Below are 21939 nucleotides of genomic sequence, written 5' to 3'. Positions count from 1 at the left end.
ATAAATGAACAGGGAAGTCCCGGGGCAGAGTATTGTGGCCCTCGATTTCTATTTATTAAGATTTAATTAAATTGCTTTTTTTAAATCTCTTTACATTTCCATCCCTATGTCTATATATAATTGTATTGTAGTTTCGTGTTCTATTGCTATTATTTGTCTTTAGTTTGTGGCATACTGCCCCGTTCAAGATGGTGGTTTATTGGCGTCATTCCCGGAAGTTAGGTCTAAGGATGTGACGTATGAGGCGGGAGATCAGGTGTCGGACAAAGCCGGAAGTGAGGTGCAGAGCGAGCGCATTACAGATGAAAAGGCAGTCATGGAGCCGGTGAGAGGCTGTGTAGCGGTGCATGTTCTGTGTTGCTATGTTGGACGGGCTTCGTTGAAGCTGGGTCTTGCGCTGCCGCCGCTGCTAGTGCCACTGTGTTGGACTACCTAGTACTCCGCTCCGTATATGGCTTACAGTGCTGATGGCTCTATATTATGTTTCGGCTGCGTGTCACACCGCTGCTACCGGGTTGTGTAGCCCGGGACGCCCACAGGTGACTCCCGGCTTCCTGTAATCAGCTGAAGGGTAACAGATTGCTGACGGATTACAGTGGCTCTAGCTAGGAGTCAGGAGGTCACCCTTATTATGTGAGAACAGGCTGATTGATTGTCTCCAGTTTTCTATTTATAGTGTATGTACTTGTAGAAACATTGTAACTTCCAGCAATGAAAGTTCTGTAGCCAGACGTCATATAATGCGAGAACGTGCTGTTATAGTTCGTAGCAATTATCTGGAGTACTCCCAGCAATCCCTATATACAGGTATAAAACAATGGGTTAGGAAATGCAGGTGTGGGTGGGACTTTATTTTAAGGAAAAGCAGGTTTATCTGCCCGAAGGCAGAATAACCAGCTAAACTCAATGTACTTGCTGACAGATATTCAGGGTGCCCTTTATGATCGCAAGACTGTTTCAGCTTGATGCTGTTAAAATGAGAATAACTGATCTATGTCCACACGATAGTTTTAGGTAACAGCACCACACTGTACAAGTTAAATACAAGTCTGCTAGACATGGATAAAGGGTGAGGTGTACTAAGCTGCAGAAAGTGATAAACCACCAGCCAATCGGCTCCTACCTGTCATGTTTCAAACACCACCTGTAACATGACAGGTAGGAGCTGATTGGTTGGTGGTTTATTACTCTCCATTTTATCACTTTTCATGCTTAGTACATATGAACCACAATCAACTTTTATGTATTATATAGGATTAAAAATTGGACAATTGTTTGAATATTTACTTTTGTGCACCTTAAAGGTGCTCATACATTGAGCCAATTCTGATGATTCGGGCCATCACATCGGCCCAAATCAGGTAAGTTTGATGTCCTCTCAGGTCCGATGAGCATCGGTGGTTGGACCTGCACGTCACCGGACCTCCCTCCCGGTGGTGGGCCATGTGTGGGGAGAAGGGACGCATGCGATCTGTCACATTGTGATGGATTGCATTCGTCCCTGCAGCACGGGAAGGTCCTGATTGGCTCGCGGGGTATTGGGTGGCCGTGGACTGCTGCGAGACATTGCAGCATTGTATGGCCAAATAAGAACAGTGAGTTTGTATCTCTAAATGGATCTCTGATTTCTCTAGATGCCCGTATTCATGTGAGTTTTATGAAACTATCTCCATATACGATTACTGTTTTTTTGGCCAATATGAACAATATTTTGACCAGTATTGTTCAAAAGGGCCTAAATGAACCAGTGTGTTTGCTATGAATGATGATGTGCGTACCTGTGAGTTGTTACTCATCAAGGTTGTTCATCGACTCTGCAGGCAGGTCAATTTTGGATAGCTTTCAGAAAAAGGTATAGACTAGTCTAGCTAGATCACTCGTCACATGGGTCAGTGTGATTGCACCAAGACTTTTGTCCAGGACACTATAACAATAACAAGATTATAGCTGGATACAGGCTATAAGAGCATCTTTCCAATCTGATTGGTTGGAATGAAAATGTGGTAATTTCTTTCCATTTCCAGCTTTTGGGAGTTATAAGGCATACCCATGGGTTTATTAAAGACCCATATCTAAGTGATCTGACTAGATAGCTTAGAAATGAAGAACGGATCTCTCCCCATGTACAGCACCTGGCAATGGCTATGTGTGGACTAGAGATGGCTAGTGAATCGCTGCCTCGACTCAGTGACTCGAACCATTAAGCTGAATACATGATTCAAGTTATTCACTGTGGCAAGAGCCGAGGCAGCAGCAGCAGCAGCATTATAGCATAGTAAGCTCAGCCCCTCCTCTCTGAATCGTCAGGCTCTGCAGGAGAAAGGAGAGTGCAGTAACAGCTGGGTCCAAGTTAAGTCTATGCTGTGAGCCGTGCACTGTCTCCCTGTGCCTGCAATTCCACACTACTCATGAGCCCAGCCACTAACTTACTTCCTGTCTGCCGGGACACAGCACATACTGAGGGACAGAGCCTCTGCTACTCCCTGAGTGTGCTGTGAGCCGTGCACTGTCTCCCTGTGCCTGTAATTACATATGAGTAGTGACTCGAGAGCCGAGTCACTGTCTCAACACACTTAACTGACCTGAGCCGTGCGGCTCAACTCATTCCAATGAACCGTCTTGCCCATGACTAGTGTGGACTAGATTTATACTGATTTGCGTGCAGTATAAATCTTGTCATCGCCAGTGCTGTCCGTGACAGATTGCTCAGCACACATCGCTGGTGCAGCGCTGAGTGATCTGTGCTTAACTGCATGGCTTTGCACAGATGCTCAGTCGCCCCATGTTTATGGGGCTTAAATGGAGGATTGCAATTTGTACCCAGACAGTCCCAGGTTCTCGTTTCAACCAGCCAGACTGGAAAGATACACTTATAGTGTGCATCCAGTTTATGATAAAGAGGAGAAATCATCCTGGACCCCCGAAAAAGTGACATCTGAGATAGGACCATGTAAAACAGTGGTGTCAAACTCATGGCCCTCCAACTATACGGCCCAGCATGTACTGTCACAGATTTTATGTAATGGATTGCTAAAACTGTGGCAGGGCATGCTGGGACGTGAAGTTCCACAACAGCTGAAGGGCCGTGAGTTTGACACCACTGATGTAAAAGGTTACTAGTGGCCATAAGGAAAGTGCTGTAGGTTATAAAAGGTGTTAAATGGTTGCTTCTTATACTCTGTATTAATGGTTGAAAATATATAGCCCCAAGTGCTTTTCAGCAAATTGAAATCTTTATACCAAATTGTACAGGAAATTTGCACCCCATTCCTAGGAATGGCGAGTGTGTTGTTACTTCTGTATCTATATATTTGGGTTGATTTTTAATTAACCTCTGTTACTGTGATCATAGCTTTCTCATGCACCCTAGATAAGCTCATTTACCTAAAACCTGTGACAGCTGCCCCTTTAATACTAATTCAGGTGCTGTGTTTGGGATTGTCTCACCTTATAAAAGCCATAAGTTACTTGGCAGTTGAGCATTAACCCAGAAAAAAAAACACATGTTCATTTTAGCTATGATGTGTAAGCAGGTGCCAGGTTCCCAAGAAAACCGGCGATGGGCTGCAAGCTTAAATGCATTGATCAATTCATGAACTAAAACCCCATTATTTATTTATTGATTATTTGAATGTTAAGGTGAGTTAGTTTGTTGTAGTGAGTGCTGGGCCCCCTGTGTGTGTGTATGTATGTATGTATGTATGTATGTATGTATGTATGTATGTATATATATATATATATATATATATATATATATATATATATATATATATATATATATATATATATATATATATATATATATATATATATATATATATATATATATATATATATATATATATATATATATATCTCTATCTCTCGTGGGGTGTTCCCTGTCCAGGAACCATGCGGCACTCAGCGGGCTTCACAAAAAGTGTTTATTTCAGCATCAACATTTCAAAGCCGATGCGGCTTTTTCATCAGGATAAAACAAAAATAATATGTGCAGGAGCAGGTGCCGCTGAATAGCACAGAGGAGGAGAGCACAGAGGAGGAGAGCATTGCCCGCACTCCTAGCCCTCTGTTTCCACAGCCAGAGCCGGTTCCGGCGGGCATATGCTGGCGTGGGGAATAGCCGACAGAGGCTAGCATATACCCGGCTTAGCGGCGCCCCCCTCACCCGCCAAGCTTTCCGTGCTGCAGGGCTGAGGAGGGCAGGACTACTACGCTGTCAGTCACCGCGCCTCGGGCTGAGGAGGGCGGGACTGTCAGCGCGGCTGGAGAGTGCAGGGCTGAGGGGGAAGAATCCACATGCTGCCGCGCTCAGCAGCAGCATACACTAGTCACCACACCAGGGCTGAGGTGGGCGGAACTGTCAGCGTGGCTAGGGGCTGAGTTGGGGTAGTGTTCACACGCTGCCACGCTCAGCGGCATACACTGTCTGCAGGCAGCGAGGGACAGTAATTTTTCAGCGCCAATTAACTGTGCAGGGCGCAGGGTGGGCAAAAATGGGCAGGGCGGGATTTGGCGGATTATAAAGGGGCAGGGCGCTGCGCCCTGTGAAATAAGCCTAGCGGGAACACTAGTGTAGGTGTAAAACCTCTGGTAGTGAAAGTGTAAAACATTGAATCCCAGCTGCCACGTACATGATGGCGCCAAAACAATCTAGCACTAAACATTTTGTTTTTATGGTTGTTTCTTATATTTCAGGGATCTGTTGTGATTGAACCCAATGTTGAAGGAAAATGTTTGTTTCCTTCAGAAGGTACGTTTGATGGCTAGTGTGCCCAAGCAATATCCATAGTGTTTTAGTAGTGGGCTTAGATTTCTCATCCACTTTATCTTCAGGGTTGGAATCAGACAGTGGAGTCTACACAAGGTTTATGAAGAATCACAAATGCTATGATCTCATCCCAATCAGCTCAAAGCTTGTTGTGTTTGATACATCCCTACAGGTGAGCAGTGTTACCATATGTTCGCCTTCCAGGACTTTGCTTGAAAGACTTGGGATCTAATTTCCATTCTACTTTGCAGGTTAAAAAGGCATTCTTTGCCCTGGTCAGCAATGGTGTCAGAGCAGCACCTTTGTGGGATAGCACGAAGCAAAGCTTTGTAGGTAGGCCAACCGATTTTCTGAGAAACAATGTTTTAAAAAACACTATTGTTTGACTTTTTTTTCTTTTCTTTCTGGAAAAAGGCATGCTTACCATCACCGACTTCATCAATATACTCCATCGGTACTATAAATCTTCCATGGTAAGTTTTGCCTTTCCCGCTAGTGACAACAATTCTCTGTTCGCGTTTCTTCATAATTATGTGAAGTCCTCTTGTGCGCAGGTCTCTGTTACCTGTCACTGTCAAATGGCTTAAAAATTCCTGGGAGTAATGGACGGTCGCACTGCCGAAACACAGCCAGGCATATGTGTCTCGGCAGCAAGTCTGTCCATTACCCCAGGAATTTAATTTCATTGCATATATATAGATTCTATATGCATGCCCGGCTCTTTGTGTAACAGTACTGTAGTGTACAAGGATCTGACGCAGGCCCATGTGTATTTATTTATTAAGTTTCTTATATAGCGCACACCTATTCCGCAGCGCTTTACAGAGAATATTTAAACCTTCACATCAGTCCAAGCCCCAGTGCAGCTTGCAATCTATATTCCCTACCACATGTACACGCACACAGACATTCTAGGGTTAATTTTTGTTAGGAGCCAATTAACCTACCAGTATATTTTTGGATTGTGGGAGGAAACCCATGCAGATACGGGGAGAATATACAAACTCGGCACAGTTAGGGCCATAGGGGATTATTCTAGTTCACTTGCAAAGGCACAATCACTCTCTAACGGACAAAACCATATGCACTGCAGGTGGGGCTGATGTAACATGTGCAGAGAGAGTTACATTTGGGTGGGGTTTGTACTTTAAACTGATATCTATGTTGCGGTGTAAAAACAAAGCAGCCAGTATTCTACCCTGCACAGAAACAATAAAACACCCAAATCTAACTCTCTCTGCACATGTTACATCAGCCCCACCTGCAGTGCACATGGTTTTGTCCGTTAGAGAGTGATTGTGCCTTTTGCGAGTGAACTAGAAAAACCCCCATGGTGGGAATCGATCCCATGTCCTCGGTGCTGTGAGGCAGTAATGCTAACCATTATAAGTTTTAAATGTGTAGCACACTTCCTTGTGTGATGCCCTGGGCCCCGCCTCCAAGTCCACCATTTAGTAGAGTCAACTAGTTGCTGTGCCATCTCGGCAGTGCGCAGTCTGTACTGCTGCTGCGGCACAGTGTTTCTTTGCCTGGTTATACAGTAGGTTCCTGTCAAGGTATACCCATCTCTAGTCTAGGGAAAACATTTTACACAGACTGTCACTATATCATCTTTATCATATTGAAATACTGACACTAATAGTTGCCTGGATGTCACATTATCAATGGCTATACCACACACACACACAGCCTGGCAGCCATTGATGGATGATTACCATGTATGGCTGTGTGTGGTACAAATTTCTCTTTCATCCATCCTGGTGACACAGCTCAACCATGGGATGTAGGAGGGGCCGACGGAGCCAGACACCTATGCTAAAGCTTTGAGAGGCAGACTCCTCCCTTCTGCATTCCTCAGTTTGTTTTAGGTGCCCACTGGAGTTGGTGCTATGCTGAAGGGCGGCTGCTGCAGCCAGTAGATAGAGTAGCTATGGGGTTTGTGCCTGCACTAAGATGAAATATTAATAAAAAAACGATGTGAGGCTTCCAGGGGAAGTTTCCTCACACTGACAGCGCAGCAGGGGCTGACAGAAGTGCTTCCTGTCAGCTCCCCGTGTGCTGAGAGACGCTGTCTGGTCTCTCAGCACAGCACTCAAACCTCCTTAAAAGAGGTTTCCTGGACCCTGGGGAACCCCGGAGCCGACTCCATGCATAGGATGGCACCCACCATTTTGGAAGGGTTTACAGGCTGAACTCTGCGGAGATCACAGCCTGTTACAGGAGCTCAGTTTTCTAGGCGATTCCAAGTGATCCCCATTCAAGGGGAAACATAGGAAACAGAGGAAACATTCTATAGGAGCTGCTCACGGGAAAAAAGGCGCCAAAAAGCCTCATACCCCGCTGTAGCATGGACTTTGGTCTATTCCTTCACTCTGCCCTGGCACCCTTTCATCCCATACTGTGCGGAGCTGGAAGTAGATTCTTTAATGCTGACAAGTTTCTTCTGAGGCGACAACATGCCTGCTGACCACGGAGATGGGGGAGGGAGCGTTGGCCATGTTAATTAGCTGCACATTTTGTGGGCTTAACTTAACACCTGAACAGATGGACCATGAGGATATATGCCCTATATGTGAGTCTGTGCCCAGAGGGCTGAGCAAACAGAGCCTGCATGGGCAGCTGCTCTGGGAAAGTCTGTGTCTGCTTTAGTGCAAGCTTTAAACAGGCAGAGAGATGATTTGGTCAGATCTCCCAGACCATTGTTGTCCTCTCAACATTCTGTTGGCTCCATTCCCCCCCTCACAAAGGGACCCTGCATTTTTACGCCATGCTGTCTGAGTCCGGCCAGTCGGGATCCCGACGTCGGGCTAATGACTGTCGGAACCCTATACCACACCCCATTTTTACAAGTGATGCACGACACTGCTCGTGGTGTACACAAGTTTAATGCCTTTATGGAGCAGTTTACTAAGGAGTCTGAGGTTTCTCCCAGACTTCCTTTATCCACCCCTCCTATCCCAAATGTAGATTCTGAGGAGGAGGGGGAGTGTGGGGCAGACATGTCATGGGATCCGAGGGAAGAGATGGATGCATCTGTCCCTGGTATTGAAGATTTAATTTTGGCTGTAAAACAGGCATTAAAATTGTCTGAAGTGAATAAGGCTCCACAGCAGGGAGTGTTCAAAAGACAGCGCAGAGATGCAGTCATTTTTTCCTTCAGATGAAGGCATGCAGGAATTACACCCGATAAGAGACTCCTCATGCTGAAGAGGTTTTTGAACCTGTACCCCATGCCTGAAGAGCATGTAAAATTGTGGGAGAAAGTCCCACTGGTAGATGCCCCGGTCGCTAGGCTATTTATAGCAATGGCTTTGCCTGTGCAAGGGGGTGCTGCTTTTAAGGACCCTGCTGATAAAAAGTTAGAGGGTTGTTTGAAAGCCGTTTTTGAAGGTGTTGGTTTTACACTTAGACCCATTATTGCGTCAGCCTGGGTTTCCAAGGCCATGATGGCATGGGCAAATAACCTTTGTGCCTTACTGCAGCCAGATTCAGAAGCCTTTGCCTTAGCTGAAAAGCTGAAGACGGCGGCAGAATACACATGTGAGGCTGGTGAAGAGGGAGTCAAAATGGCGAAAGGTGTCAGCCATTCAGTGACCGCAAGGAGAGCCTTGTGGCTAAAAGCATGGGATGCTGACAATGAATCCAAGCAGTCTCTGGAAGCATTGGCTTTTAAAGGGGAGTTGGTTTTTGGTTCGGAATTGGAATCCCTCATTAAACAAGCAACAGGGAGAGTACATTTCTTCCTACTCCAGCAGCCAAACAGGGTTCCTCCGGTTTTGCGGCTTTTCGCTCGTCCTTTCGTCCCTCTTTTAGTGGGGGGGCTGTCCTCCAGAGGATAATCCGGCAGAGGAAGATTTGTTGCTGGAAAAGCTCCCAAATCCAAGACTGAGGAGAAGCCCTCCGCATGACGGGCCAGAGGCTCCCCAATCTGGAATCAGAGTGGGGGGTCGCCTCTTGCAGTACCGGGATGCTTGGGCCTTATCCGGCCAGGATCCTTACCTAATATGCGTAACATCAGCCTTTACTGCGTTTCGCAATAGGCGACGCATCTGCAATTTTGGGCTCTTCCCTTTGGGCTGGCTACAGCTCCAAGGGTGTTCACGAAAATAATGGCAGTCATGGGAGCAGCTCTCAGACTCCGGGTGATTGTAATCATCCCGTATTTGGACGACCTTTTGTTCAAAACAGAGTCAGCAGAGAAACTGCAGCAAAGTTTGTCAGAGGCTATTCAATTTTTGCAGAGCCAAGGGTGGATTTTAAATCTACCAAAGTCCCAGCTGCGTCCCAGCGCAGAGACTTCTTCAGTTTTTGGGAGTCATACTGGATACACATCTTCATTGTGTATTCCTCCCGGAATTAAAGGCCAGGGACATTTGTCAACTAGTCTGAATCATTCTGCAGTCACCCGGCCCATCAGTATGGCATTTCCTGAAACTACTGGGCAAGATGGTGGCGACTTTGGAGACTCTTCAGTATGCCAGATTCCATTCAAGGCTGTTTCAATAGAACACATTGGCATGTTGGTCAGGGAATCCCAAGACCATGAAAACTACTGGGCAAGATGGTGGCGACTTTGGAGACTCTTCAGTATGCCAGATTCCATTCAAGGCTGTTTCAATGGAACACATTGGCATGTTGGTCAGGGAATCCCAAGACCATGAAAACGGAGAAGGTTATCTGGACACCAGAAACGCGGACTGCTTTACTCTGGTGGACGGATGTGGAGTCTCTCCAATTGGGTCGTTCTCTTGGGTCATGGGATTGGCTGGTGGTCACCACCAATGCCAATCTCAGGGGCTGGGGAGCAGTGGCCCTGGAGTTGTGATTGCAGGGCCTATGGTCCAGGGAAGAATCGTCCTTGCTGATCAATGTACTGGAAATGCGGGCAGTCTGGAAGACGTTGTTGCAGGCGGAAGAGATTCTGAGGGGATCTCTCATTCGGATCCAATCAGACCATGCCATGGGGGCCCTCGCAGCAAGATGGCGATAAAGGAAATGTCTCAGATCTTCGAGTGGGCAGAGGCCAATGTTCCAGCCTTATCTGCTGTTTTCATTCCGGGAATTCAGAATGTGGAAGCTGATTTCCTAAGCAGAGAGGAGCTTCTGGAAGGAGAATGGGCATTACAACCACAAGCGTTTCAGGAAATTGTAGCTCTTTGGGGACTTCCAGTAGTGGACTTGATGGCGTCCCAGCACAATTGTCAAGTACCCAGGTTCTGTGCGAGGACCAGGGATCCTTTGGCTTGGGCGGTGGATGACATTACCGTGAGGTTTTAGGATGGCATAAGTCTTCCCGCCATTTCCCATGATGGCCTGGGTTCTGAAGAGAGTGAGGACGCAAGGAGTATGAGTCATCCTGATAGCGCCGGATTGGCCAAGGAGATCTTGGTATTCCAACATTCTGAGGTTAACAGCGTTGTGGCGTCTTCCTCTTCGGCCAGAACTTCTCAGGTAGGGTCCTTTCTTACATCAGTTCGGCTAAATTTGATGGCCTGGCTCTTGAAACCTTTTATCTTAAAGAAGAATGGTTTCTCAGAAGCTGTTATCTGTACTATGATTAATGCAAGAAAACCCTTTTCTGCAGCCAACTATTATAGGGTTTGGAAAACCTACATTAGATGGTGTGAACGGCAGAAAGTTTACACGTCTAGGTTTAAAGTTTCTAGAATTTTTACAGGATGGATTCTCCTCGTGCTTAAGTCTCCAATCTTTGAAAGTTCACTTATCGGCCTTGTCTATCTTCTTTCAAAAGAAAGTGGCATTGTTACCGGTGGTACAGACCTTTCTCCAAGGAGTTAATCGGCTGAAGCCTCCTTCTAAACAACCAGTGGCACCTTGGGATTTGTCCTTGGTGTTGTCGGTCCTTCAGAAGCCTCTATTTGAACTGTTGAGGTCGGCGGCTGACCTGAAATTTGTTACTTGGAAATTTACCTTTTTGTTGGCAATCACCTCTGCAAAGCGTGTGTCTGAGTTAGGGGCCCTATCTTGCAGGTCTTCGTTTTTGATATTCCATGAGGATAGGGCAATGCTGAGAACAGTTCCTACATTTTTACCTTAGGTTGTCTCCTTTTCATTTAAACAAAGAGCTTGTTCTTCCGGTGTTTAGGCCTCCTGAGGAGGTCAGAAATAGGGACAGACTAAAGAATTTGGATGTGGTTCACGTTTTGCACATTTATGTGGACAGAGTGAAGGAGCTGCATAAAACTGATTTTACTATTGGTCTTGTGTGATGTACACAAAAGGTGCTTTCCAGCTTCTAAGCAGACCATTGCTCGTTGGTTTAGGTCGGTAATTGCCTTTGCTTATACCAAAGTTGGCAGACCAGTCCCCTCCAGAATTAATGCTCATACCAACAGGTCGGTTGCTGCTTCATGGGCTGTGCGCCACGGGGCTACGGCATAGCAAGTATGCAGGGCTGCCACTTGGTCCTCTGTTCACACATTCACGAATTTTACAGGTTCCATGAGTTTGTGTCGGAGCATTGATGAGAACTGCAGACCTGAGTGTACCCTCCCAAAGGACCGGCTCTTGAACATCACATGGTTGAGCTGTGTCACCAGAATGGATGAAAGAAAAGGGGATTTTTGTAAGAATTTACCGTTCGAATCCCTTTCTCTGATTCCATCCTGGTGACACAGCGATCCCGATCCTTCCCTTACGCTCAGTATGTAATGCTGTTTCATGGGTTGTCATGTTATGGTTATATGAGTGTGCATATAAGCTGTTCAGGCATTGTACTGAGTTAATGTATCCTAGTGTGCTCTGGAAGTTGAACTGAGGAATGCTGGGATGCAGAAGGGAGGAGCCTGCCTCTCAAAGCTTTAGCATAGGTGTCTGGCTGCTTCGGACCCTCCTACATCCTATGGTTGAGCTGTCACCAGGATAGAATCAGAAAAAGGTGTTTGAACGGTAAGTTCCTACAAAAATCCCCTTTCTGTACCACACACAGCCATACATGGTAATTATCAATGGCTGCCAGGCTGTGTATTGTACTAGAAGGATACATCATCAATTTCTGGGGGTACAGTGTGTATTACAATTATGATTTCCCTCCTTTCAAATCAAGAGGGTAATGTCAGAGTATCTAAATTATATTTTGGGGTAAAAAGTTCCCTGACCTAGATAATGAAGGTGAGGCTGCATCCCAGTGCTGATGGCCAGTGGCATGTTGCTGATAACAGGAGCCTTGCTGCTGCCAGTCAGTCAGTTCCTTAAAGGGGACTGTGAGAAAAGAGAGCTCAGCCAATCAGAGGGCTGCCCAGTGTTTTAAACAATTCTGCCACCACCGCTGACTGCCGCCGCCAGCTTAGCGCTACTGTGGTGGCAGTATTTAAAACACTGGGCAGTTCTCTGATCGGCTGAGCTTTCTCAGCCAATCAGAGGGCTGCCCAGTGTTTAACACTTCTGCCGTCACCACTGACCCTCGCTGCCAGTTAGTGCTACGCTACAATGCTGCCTTCTGCCCGCCTTCTCCCATGTCGGCAGCGGTCCCTCCAGCTCCCACACCCCTGAAAGCATTCCTTCTGCCCACCACCCGCAGATTGCAATTTGATAGATATTATGTGTAGCACATAAGATCTATTGACCCTTCATTCAATGGTGTGCCCATACATTGCGTCTTTCTGTCCCTTTAAAAATGCATACAATCATTCGATTTATTGGCTACATGTGGTCAAAATCGAATGATTGCATGCAATATCTCACCAGTGTATGGGCAGCATTACTTAAAACACAGATGGTAAATTCGCTTTGCCCCTGAATCTTCATCTTCCCCTTTCATCACCTATTTTTCTGAGGAAGTCCTTACGTGTCACATTTCCTTGTAGAGTTTAAGTGTGCATTGATAGAACTTTGGCTAGAATAATCAGTATCTCAAAATGTCAGGGACCCGCAAGGGTTTTTGTATCTTTTTTTACTGCAACCCATTCTATAGTGATTTACAATCTCATGACTACAAACTCCATGTCTGGTTTGACTTCTAGCTTGAGCTTTTGCAGGCCCTGCTGATGAATTGCTCCATCCAGGAGTACAATGTGTTGTGTGACCTACTGTATGTTGTCTATGGGCATTTTGTATATTCATTTCATTTATGGGGTGATGTTGCTCTTTGTTGTGATTATGGATGCCATTCCCGGGGGATTTTTTTCAGTCCTGGGATTCGGGTGTAAAAAATAATTAATCCTTGGATTGACTTTCCTAATAAAAAAAAAAAAAAATCCGCCCGCCTACTCACCTGTGTGTGGGTACGGCCAGGCATTAAGTACAGTGCGGGTAGTGCGGCCGGCGTCCTGTGCAGTGTGACCTCTCACTACGTCGCACTGTGTAGAGCCATTCCACTAGGTCGGAAGCAGCCCGGTGCATGCTCAATCTAATTCCTAAATCCTGGAATTGGAAACCCCTCCAATTTGGTGCCAAATCCCAGGATCCTGCGATTGGCATTCCTAGTTGTGATACATGTTGTTTATATTGCACATAGTTCTTATAATTGTTTAAAGTGTGTCTGGCACCTTGGCTTGCCCTGATTACAAAGATCTTATTATTGCAGAGCTGCAATGCACAAAAGGGTTAACACGTTATTTTTCACTTGTTTTTTTTTGGGGGGGGGGGTCCCCAATTAGTGTTCTGCATTCCGTCGCATGCTTTGGGCCAGGTGCCTTGTTTCACTGACACTGCGCTCTGCACACTTTTTAACCATTTCCACTCAGAGTACACGTGGATGGTAAAGTAACCACTCAACAACCCCTTATGTCGACCTTTTCATGTCTCGACCTTTTGACCATGTTTTAACAGTTCCCAAAAATAAAGAAAATCTCAAAATCTGATGCCTACCTCTTCAAGTGTAGGCCATAGCCATTTCAACCTTTTGACCATGTCGGCATATTGACGATCGACCTAGATATTGTCTGTCAGTCGTCCGGATACTGGAATAAGTGATGATTAGATGATACTGTCCAGCACAGTACAGAAATGTTTGTGCTTTTATCTCTCAGTGGCCTTAGTATGTTTGTGTAGCAGGAGTGTCCAGTGATTATGATCTATTATTGATTTCTCTTTGTACTTACTTTGCATCTTGTGTTACAGGTTCAGATCTATGAGTTGGAGGAGCATAAGATAGAGACTTGGAGAGGTGAGTGATTACTGGGTTCATGGTCAGTGTTTGCTATGACTACACATTCATAGTAAAGGAACAAAGTCGATACGTTCATAGATAAGGCAACACTTGTGTGCCATCTTTTTTCTAATTATAGGAGTAGACCAATTTTGAGTTTAATCATTTATTGTCTGTTATTCAGAACTCTATTTGCAAGATTCTTTCAAGCCTTTAGTGAGCATCTCTCCCAATGCTAGGTGAGTACTGGTCTCACTGTCTTGTTTACTGTTCTGTAACTATTCTGTATTGCATTGCATAACTTTACTCCTATTGGTTTATTTTCTTTTAGCCTGTATGATGCAGTGTCCTCACTGATTAAGAACCGTATTCATCGGCTACCGGTGATTTCTCCAGACTCTGGAAATACGCTGTATATTTTAACCCACAAACGCATTCTTAAGTTCCTCAAGCTATTTGTGAGTTTCTGACTTTCCTACTACCCTTGCTCTTTGTGCTGTAAGCCGTTTTTACACCTTATTCTCTGGCTTTACCTATAGATGTCTGAACTGGAGAAGCCAGCTTTTGTGACTCGTACTCTAAAAGAACTGCGGATTGGGACTTATGATAACATTGCCCTGGTCCACCCCAACACTCCTGTCTATGTTGCTTTGGGAATTTTCGTGCAGCGACGTGTGTCTGCTCTGCCTATTGTGGATGAGTCTGGTAAATCTAAAATTAATTATAATGCTAATCTGAATTGGTGCTTGTGTAAAAAATATTACACACAAACGAAGAGCCTAACAAATGCAAACCTCTTAGGGCATCTTTTACAAAGCCTTCCGTTGTCAGCATTAAGACAACCTGCAACTCGCCAACACATAAAGTAGGGACTGATTTACTGACTTATGCATTTGCCCCGTGATCCTGTACGCAGCTACTTGGCAGAAAAATGCTAATACTGCTGCTGCCTGAAAATGATCACAGGTACTTCAATAATTGACCAACTGTGTAGCCACTGCGGTCATACAGAATCGCCGTGTGTATTGATACACCATGTTTCTTACTCTGCCATGGAAGACACTGGAGATAGACCATGGGGTATAGTAGGTGCTGGAGGAGGCTGGGTTAACTTTTCAGTTCCATGTTTTTTGTTTTGTTTTATACACTGTGAATGGGCAATGGAGCTGCTGCTTGCAGAGCTCGCACACCACCTGTCCGTCCTTCAGACCCAACATCGGTGGGCTCAGAGCTGCCAACAACGTGACCATAGCAGGAGGGAGCCGCATCCAGTCACAGGCCAGACAGGGAGCTATTCTTGGTGACAGGCCCTCTCTCAGTGGGGGCTTCTCTCCAAAGCAGTCATAGCTTTATTTCTACTGGCCACTACAGTCCCCAGTTACACTGTGCTCCTCACCCTCATGTGTGACTCACTGCGTGGTTTCTCCTCCTCTTCCTTTCGTGCTGCCTGGCCTGTGCAGTGGGAAGGTTATAGGGGAGGAGGAACCAAATTTGCCCAGAAAAGTTAACTTTATAGTGCAGTCCTTTTTATTTTAATTTTTTTTTAACCCATGGTCCATCTCCTTGTGTTCTCCATGGCAATTTTTTTTTAGGAAAGAACCAAAATCTCGGTGTTCTGTGTACAGCACCTCCCATGATTATATTATATGAAAGGAGTCTATATATTGGGTGGGAGGCTAAAACTGCATTAATGCTGAATCCACCATCTTCCTTGTTTTCGCAATGTAATTGTTGTGGGCTTTTAGTAGCAGATTGAATAAAACTGTAAGAAATAATTGAAACCTTGCATAAAAATAATACAATACAGTTTGTTTACAATAGAAAAAATGCTTTATTTAACAGTAAAGTCTTTTTCTGTTTATTACTATCCTGAGATGGTGATGCTGAGTAGGAGGACAGCCAGCCAAACTTAGGCTGGTGTCCTATTAGCAGCAGTAAGTTACCACTGCTAATAGTTTTGCTGGGTCTATCTAATTAGCCCTGTAAACCGGTATGTTTATTGTTGGCAAACACAGCATAATTCGTAATAATGAATAGAATGATAATGACTATTTGTCCAGGAAGCACTACAAAAGATGGGCATAAGGGCCTCATTCAGAGAAGTACACTTATGCAAGTTGACACATTCTATACTTTTACTTCTGTTTTTGATCAATAACTGTACTATTCCCACATTTTTAAGTATGTGCATTTAATTTCCCACTCCCATGTTTTTCTACCAGATTAGTGTACAGTGCATGCTATACTTTATGTATTTTCTTTATTATCTGTTGATAGTTTCCCATAAATTGTTCTTGCATCGGCAGGGCGCGTTGTGGATATATATTCCAAGTTTGATGTTATCGTAAGTATCTGTCATATTCCTGATTTCTCTTAGTGGTCAATATGTTCAGGAAATAATTTTTCCTTGTATTGCTTTCTAGAATTTAGCAGCTGAGAAGACTTATAATAATTTGGATATCACAGTGACCAAGGCTCTTGGACATCGTTCACATTACTTTGAAGGTGTTCTTAAATGTTACCAGCATGAAACTCTTGAAACCATCATTAACAGGCTTGTTGAGGCAGAGGTAAGTTGTTTAATCATCACATAATTGGAAAAAGTAAATACCGATCCGAAATGTTATCTTCCTTAAAATGAACAATCAAACAATAAATGTTTACTGGAGTATTTCTTAAATCCAGTCTTCATGGAATTACTTCAGAACATGTGTAGGACAAAAGCTGTGGCTGCTACATTGTAGCTAGGGAGGCTGATCCGGGCCATTTTATCAATCCTGGGATTGTAGCTCCAGGCTGGAAACTGCATATAAGCAGTCCTTCAGAGGGCAGACTGGGTGGCCAAACGCATCGGGAAGTGTGGGAGGACAGCTAGGCAGGAGCCGGTGGATGCAGTAGAGAAGGGCATCTGGGGTTAAATGTAGGTGGTGGTGGCGGCTGGTGTGTGGCTGCGCAGCATGACCTCTAACATCACTCTGTGCAGCCAGGCAACATCTGAGCTGAGCGCGGTATTGGCATCCCTAATTGTAGCACTTCATGTACAGATTGAAGAGTACAATTACTAAACCTTCTAAAGATGAGGTGATGTTGCCCATAGCAACCAATCAAATTCTGTCTATTCTCTATTGCATCCTGGAAAGTGATAGACGGCTATGGGCAACGTCACCTCTTCATTTTTAGTAATTTTACACCTGAAATATACAGATATACCAGTTTTATGTGGCAAAAAAGACGCCCAAGGTTGGCAGAGTCTCATGTGACCTAACATGCCAAGAAGGGCAGCAACAATGTATGCGGATATATCTGTATATGAAAAAAGATACAAAATGAGGCACTGAGGACCTTGGAGCCAATTCCAATGAACCGAAATCTACCCCTGCCCCGATGGTCGGGGGTTGTACATGCGCAAACCCCGACTGCGTGGGGTGGCATGCCCAGTAGTCGCCAATGGGGACGTCCAGCGGTTTCATGGGCGTCCCCATGAAAACACTGGGTGTTCCCATGGGATTGCGGGTGGGTGGAGGTATGCCAGGGGCTGGTGGCAGATGTCACATGGCATCAGCTGGCCGCCTTGTCTTCATCCCGCTGCCTGCAAATATAAGTCAGTCTCCACTTGTGAAGGCAGGAGAAATCACTTGGTCGACGACCATCTAATGCTTTCTCCTGTTGTGGGCACATGAGAGGGGACACATCACCTCATCTGGTTGCGAGGGATGCAGTGAGGCGCTGTTCGGCAAAGTGGGCATTCTGGGACTTTGTAAGCTTACGGAGTCAAGCAGAATGAAGACCCTTGGGTAGAAAGTACTGTATCACTAATAGAACTTGAAATGGGATTTGACTATATTTTGATGTCAGATGATGATGGTAAAATATGTTTGTCCGATTTAGATACTGAAAGATGGCAATATAAGGCAGATATTGCTCATTCGAATGACCTACAATATTATAATGGTGGATGTTAATAAAAATATTTTTTAAAAATTTTTCTGTATATAACACTTTTTCCAATAGGGATCAAGCAGTTTAAAAGATCGAATGAATATAATACAGTACAGAAACAATGACATACAGAAAAGCTTTTCATAAAATACAGAGAGCATGGGATACTTAAGGAAAGTTAGTGAAATGAGTGAGTAAACAGGAAAGTCCTGGGTCATGACTTTTTCAAGGATTCTTGAGCGGGGGCCACTCAGACTGTGCAGAGAAGAGTTTAATAGAGCAGCATGGCTAACCGCTCAACCCCCCCAGACGTATTACTGGAGATTCTAGGCACTGCACAAAAGTCCTTCATCTAGTATAGTATATACTAGGGCAGTTATACACTGGGAAGAAAGCTATGCAAAGGAATTGTTTTTCAGTGACCGTTTCATGATAAGGTAACACACAATGTAAATCAATTATTCATTAAAGGTAGAGAGCAAAGGTAACAAACAAGGGCTTGTTTTATGTTACCTTCATTTTCCTGTACTATGTTTATCTGTATTATCTTCGCTGAAGCTCTATTTATGAAACATGACATTTTTGCCGTGTAAATATTCTTGACTGAGTGCTGAAGTCTCAGGTAATGTTAATGTTTCACTGACTTCTAGTTTTTATAAAATCAATAGTTAAACTGATTTTTATAGTTTAAGGCATAATATAATAGATTAGATCCTCCTTTATGCGTCAGTTCTTTTTAACATTCGTGAGCTGAGCTAGAGTAGTTCTTATCTCGTGATGGTCTGCTTTGCCCCTCAAAAACAAAACTAATGGTGAAAGCAGTCTTGTTGGCTGTAGTAGTGCATTTTGTTTCATCAATGGGGTGACTGAAAACACTATGGGATAGAGGTGCATTACAGAAGTTCAGGTACTTTAAGTTTCCATTGAAAGGTGCACGTTCCTCTCCTTTAGTAGATTTGCCATTTCTATTTTTACTTTTTTTTTTTTTTTTTTTTTTATTCATCATCCTCTGACCTCTGCTCAGCAGTTCAGGATTTAAAATAGCACCTACTAAAATGTGCCTGCTAGAATATCATCAGATGGACCCAGTCACATTGCTGCAGATATTGACCATTTCATAAAAGCTTAATCATCCAGCTTTGGGTTGACAAGTTGGGGGCATTTATTGGCTCCATAGACATGAAGGGGTTTGGGTCCTTAGGTTGACAGTGTTTAGGCCGACAGTCAAAAGCTTGACTACTATTGGTCGACAGCCAAATGGTCGACACATGAAAAACTTTGACATGGTAATTGTTGTCTATGTTGACATGGACACAGTATATGTGTACCACGTCCCCTCGCATGTTTTTGCTGTGCTCTACCTGCGCTTGACTGTCATATTCTTCCTCTATGCCCACTGGCATGGTAAAATATGAACAACACATTTGTTGGCAAGCTGCTCATTCAGATTGTGATGTCACTCAGGTGGCAAAACGTTGGCAAAGCACATATCGACATAGAGTTTTCTTATAGTGTTTTTTTTTTTTTTTTTTAAATCTGTTACCATTTATTTTAATTATTTACAGTTTCTTATATAGTGCAGCATATTCCGTTGCGCTTTACAATTGGAAACAGTGATTAAACAAACTGGGTAGAAACAAACCGACATAGAGGTAGGAGGGCCCCCCCCCCCCCCCCCCCTCCCCCTCCCCGTGTATACATACTGTAGTTACATTAATGAGTATAATCTGCTTTTTTATCCCAGTTCTACTTAGTGCTTTCTGATGTCTTTAAAGAAAGATTATGATTATTGTTAGTAACCCAGGATGTTTTTAGCATATAGATGTTTGTCCAATCTCATTTCAAATGTATTTGTTGCTTCTGCTGACACCACCTCTCCAGGAGAGAATTCCAGTTTTGCAGCCTTGATTAGGGGACCAACTCATCCCTTTAATCCGGGACACACATTAATTACACAGGTTCTGTGGCTGGCTTTAAACTGCCACACCTCAAGACTCCATTTCACCTGGTTTTAAACTGCCACAGAACCTGTGTAATTAATGTGTCCCGGAGGGGATGAGTTGGTCACCCTAGCACTGACTGTAAAAAAATGTTTCCTTCTAAGGGAACAAAATCTTTCCTCTAATTTGAGCTCATGCCCACGTGTCCTAGAGGTCCTTCCTTACAGTAAAAAGTTCCTTATATTGGCCGCTGATATATTTGTACATGTTAAGCATGTCCCCCCTTAATCGTCTCTTCTCTAGAGTAAACCATCCCAATTCGTTCAACCTGTCCTCATAGCTTAAATTCTCCATTCCCTTTATTAGCTTTGTTGCTCTTCTTTGGATTTTTCCAGTTCTATGATGTCCAGAATTGTACACCATATTCCAGATGTGGTCTAACCCAGTGATTCCCAAACTTTTTTGAATCACTGCACCCTAGAGCATCAAAATGTTTTCAAGGCACCCCCTAGGCCAAATGTTTCTTATTGAGAAATTTTGAAAAAAAAAAAATTAAATTAAGTACATTGTGTGTGTATGTCACAGTTATGTGGTGAGGGACAGGATTTGCTTCTGTTTGTCCACATATATTATGATTGGCAGCCACAAGCACTGGTTTTGCCTTTTACATTGACCATTAATAATAGGAATTGATCCTGGTCCACCAACCCAAGGCACCCCTGCAAGTGTCCTGAGGCACCCCACAGTTTGGGAACCACTGGTCTAACCAATGCTTTGTACAGTGGCATGATTACCTTCGAGTCCCTACTTTCCATACCTCTTTTTATACATGCTAGTATCCGGTTGGCCTTATTTGTTTCTATTTGACACAGCTTAAGATTCTACGTGAACTCACTGACTGATGTAATGATTGGCTAAAGAGGATGAGGTGAATTTTAAATCCCCATGTAAATTGCCTGTGGTCCAAGAAATTTTTTGACAGGTTTCCCTTATGTAATTTCTCTACTGTCTGACTTCTTAGGACTCGCGTTTTAAAAAAAAAAATATATAATATTCTGACCATTGTTTCCCTTAGGTGCACAGGTTGGTGGTGGTGGATGAGAACGATGTAGCAAAAGGAATAGTGTCTCTCTCTGACATTTTGCAGTGCCTGGTGGTGACAGCTGAAGGTGAGATTTCTCAGTGATGGATTAAACAAAAATGTGCTTTGGTTTATACTCTTCATCTTATTTCCATGTATCTCTTAATATTGCAGATGAGAAGAGTCTGTGATTGACATGAGTTTTCTCCACCATATGGTTGCTGCCACCTAGTGATACACAAGGTCCCTGCAACAACTCAGCATCTTGAATTAGCAATACTTGTGACATCGGAAGTGGAAGAGGAGATACACCACTTGTCCACTTTTGAGTGACCTCCTATATTGCAGCAGTGTTCTTCAGCAATACTTCAGGCATTAGTAGGGACTGGTTTCATATTCGTGAGAACATACACAGTATTGAGGACTTGCCAGAGTCCCTTTTTACTACATGCAGAACACTTGCATTACTTGTACAGCTTTGTCTCACAGTATCCCGGGAGGAAAGAAAAAGGCTGTTGTAGATGTATCTGCCATCAAACGTTTGCACTTCTGTCTGGATCCAGTGTACACAATAGTGACCCCTGATACGTTTGCATATGAAAGGCATTAAGGTCTTACCACCATATTTCACAGACGTCTGTTTATACTTTGCACTTGGCTGAATGCAGTGTCCCATGCCACTTTTTATATGTTTTTACATTTACGGTCTCCCTTGGACATAGTAGATTCCATTATTTGTATCCAAATGTATAGTCCCTATTGCTGAAATTGGAAATTTTATTACATAAATGTTTTCTTCAGTGTCTTTCATATTTTTAAATGTCCAGAAAATTGTATGCAGTTTAATAAAATCCACTTTTTTCATAATTGAATTATTTTTTTATTTTAATCACTTTGCAGTAAATGTTCCATTTTGTTGTTTGAGCATTAGAATAATGTGCCAACAATGTGTGGTAAATATAAAGTCCCAGCTCATATGGCATGATCTGCACTGTTACTGGACACGTAAGTGTAGGAGAGCTTCATGTTTAGAACTGCAGAATGGACAAGCAATAAAGTTGGAAATGTTTCCGTGCATGTGATGAAAATCGCCAATAAACAA

At 43.9% G+C, this 21939-nt stretch overlaps 1 protein-coding gene across 1 annotated transcript; it reads left to right on the top strand.

The window, feature by feature from the left end:
- The first annotated feature begins 210 nt into the window (after positions 1 to 210).
- Positions 211 to 21704, top strand: PRKAG1 (protein kinase AMP-activated non-catalytic subunit gamma 1). The gene is made up of 13 exons (XM_083169082.1): positions 211 to 325; positions 4696 to 4750; positions 4834 to 4940; positions 5020 to 5101; positions 5183 to 5241; positions 13850 to 13895; positions 14062 to 14116; positions 14209 to 14335; positions 14417 to 14582; positions 16184 to 16221; positions 16301 to 16447; positions 20832 to 20925; positions 21012 to 21704. Exons 1-13 carry the CDS (start codon positions 317 to 319, stop codon positions 21026 to 21028), a joined length of 1002 nt encoding a protein of 333 aa, XP_083025208.1. The 5' UTR covers positions 211 to 316; the 3' UTR covers positions 21029 to 21704.
- Positions 21705 to 21939: the final 235 nt, after the last annotated feature.

This window comes from Crinia signifera, chromosome 2, assembly GCF_055691185.1.
Source record: "Crinia signifera chromosome 2, ASM5569118v1, whole genome shotgun sequence".
Taxonomy (NCBI): domain Eukaryota; kingdom Metazoa; phylum Chordata; class Amphibia; order Anura; family Myobatrachidae; genus Crinia; species Crinia signifera.
The sequence above is the reverse complement of the archived record's forward strand: the minus strand, read 5'-3'. Positions and strand labels throughout refer to the sequence as shown.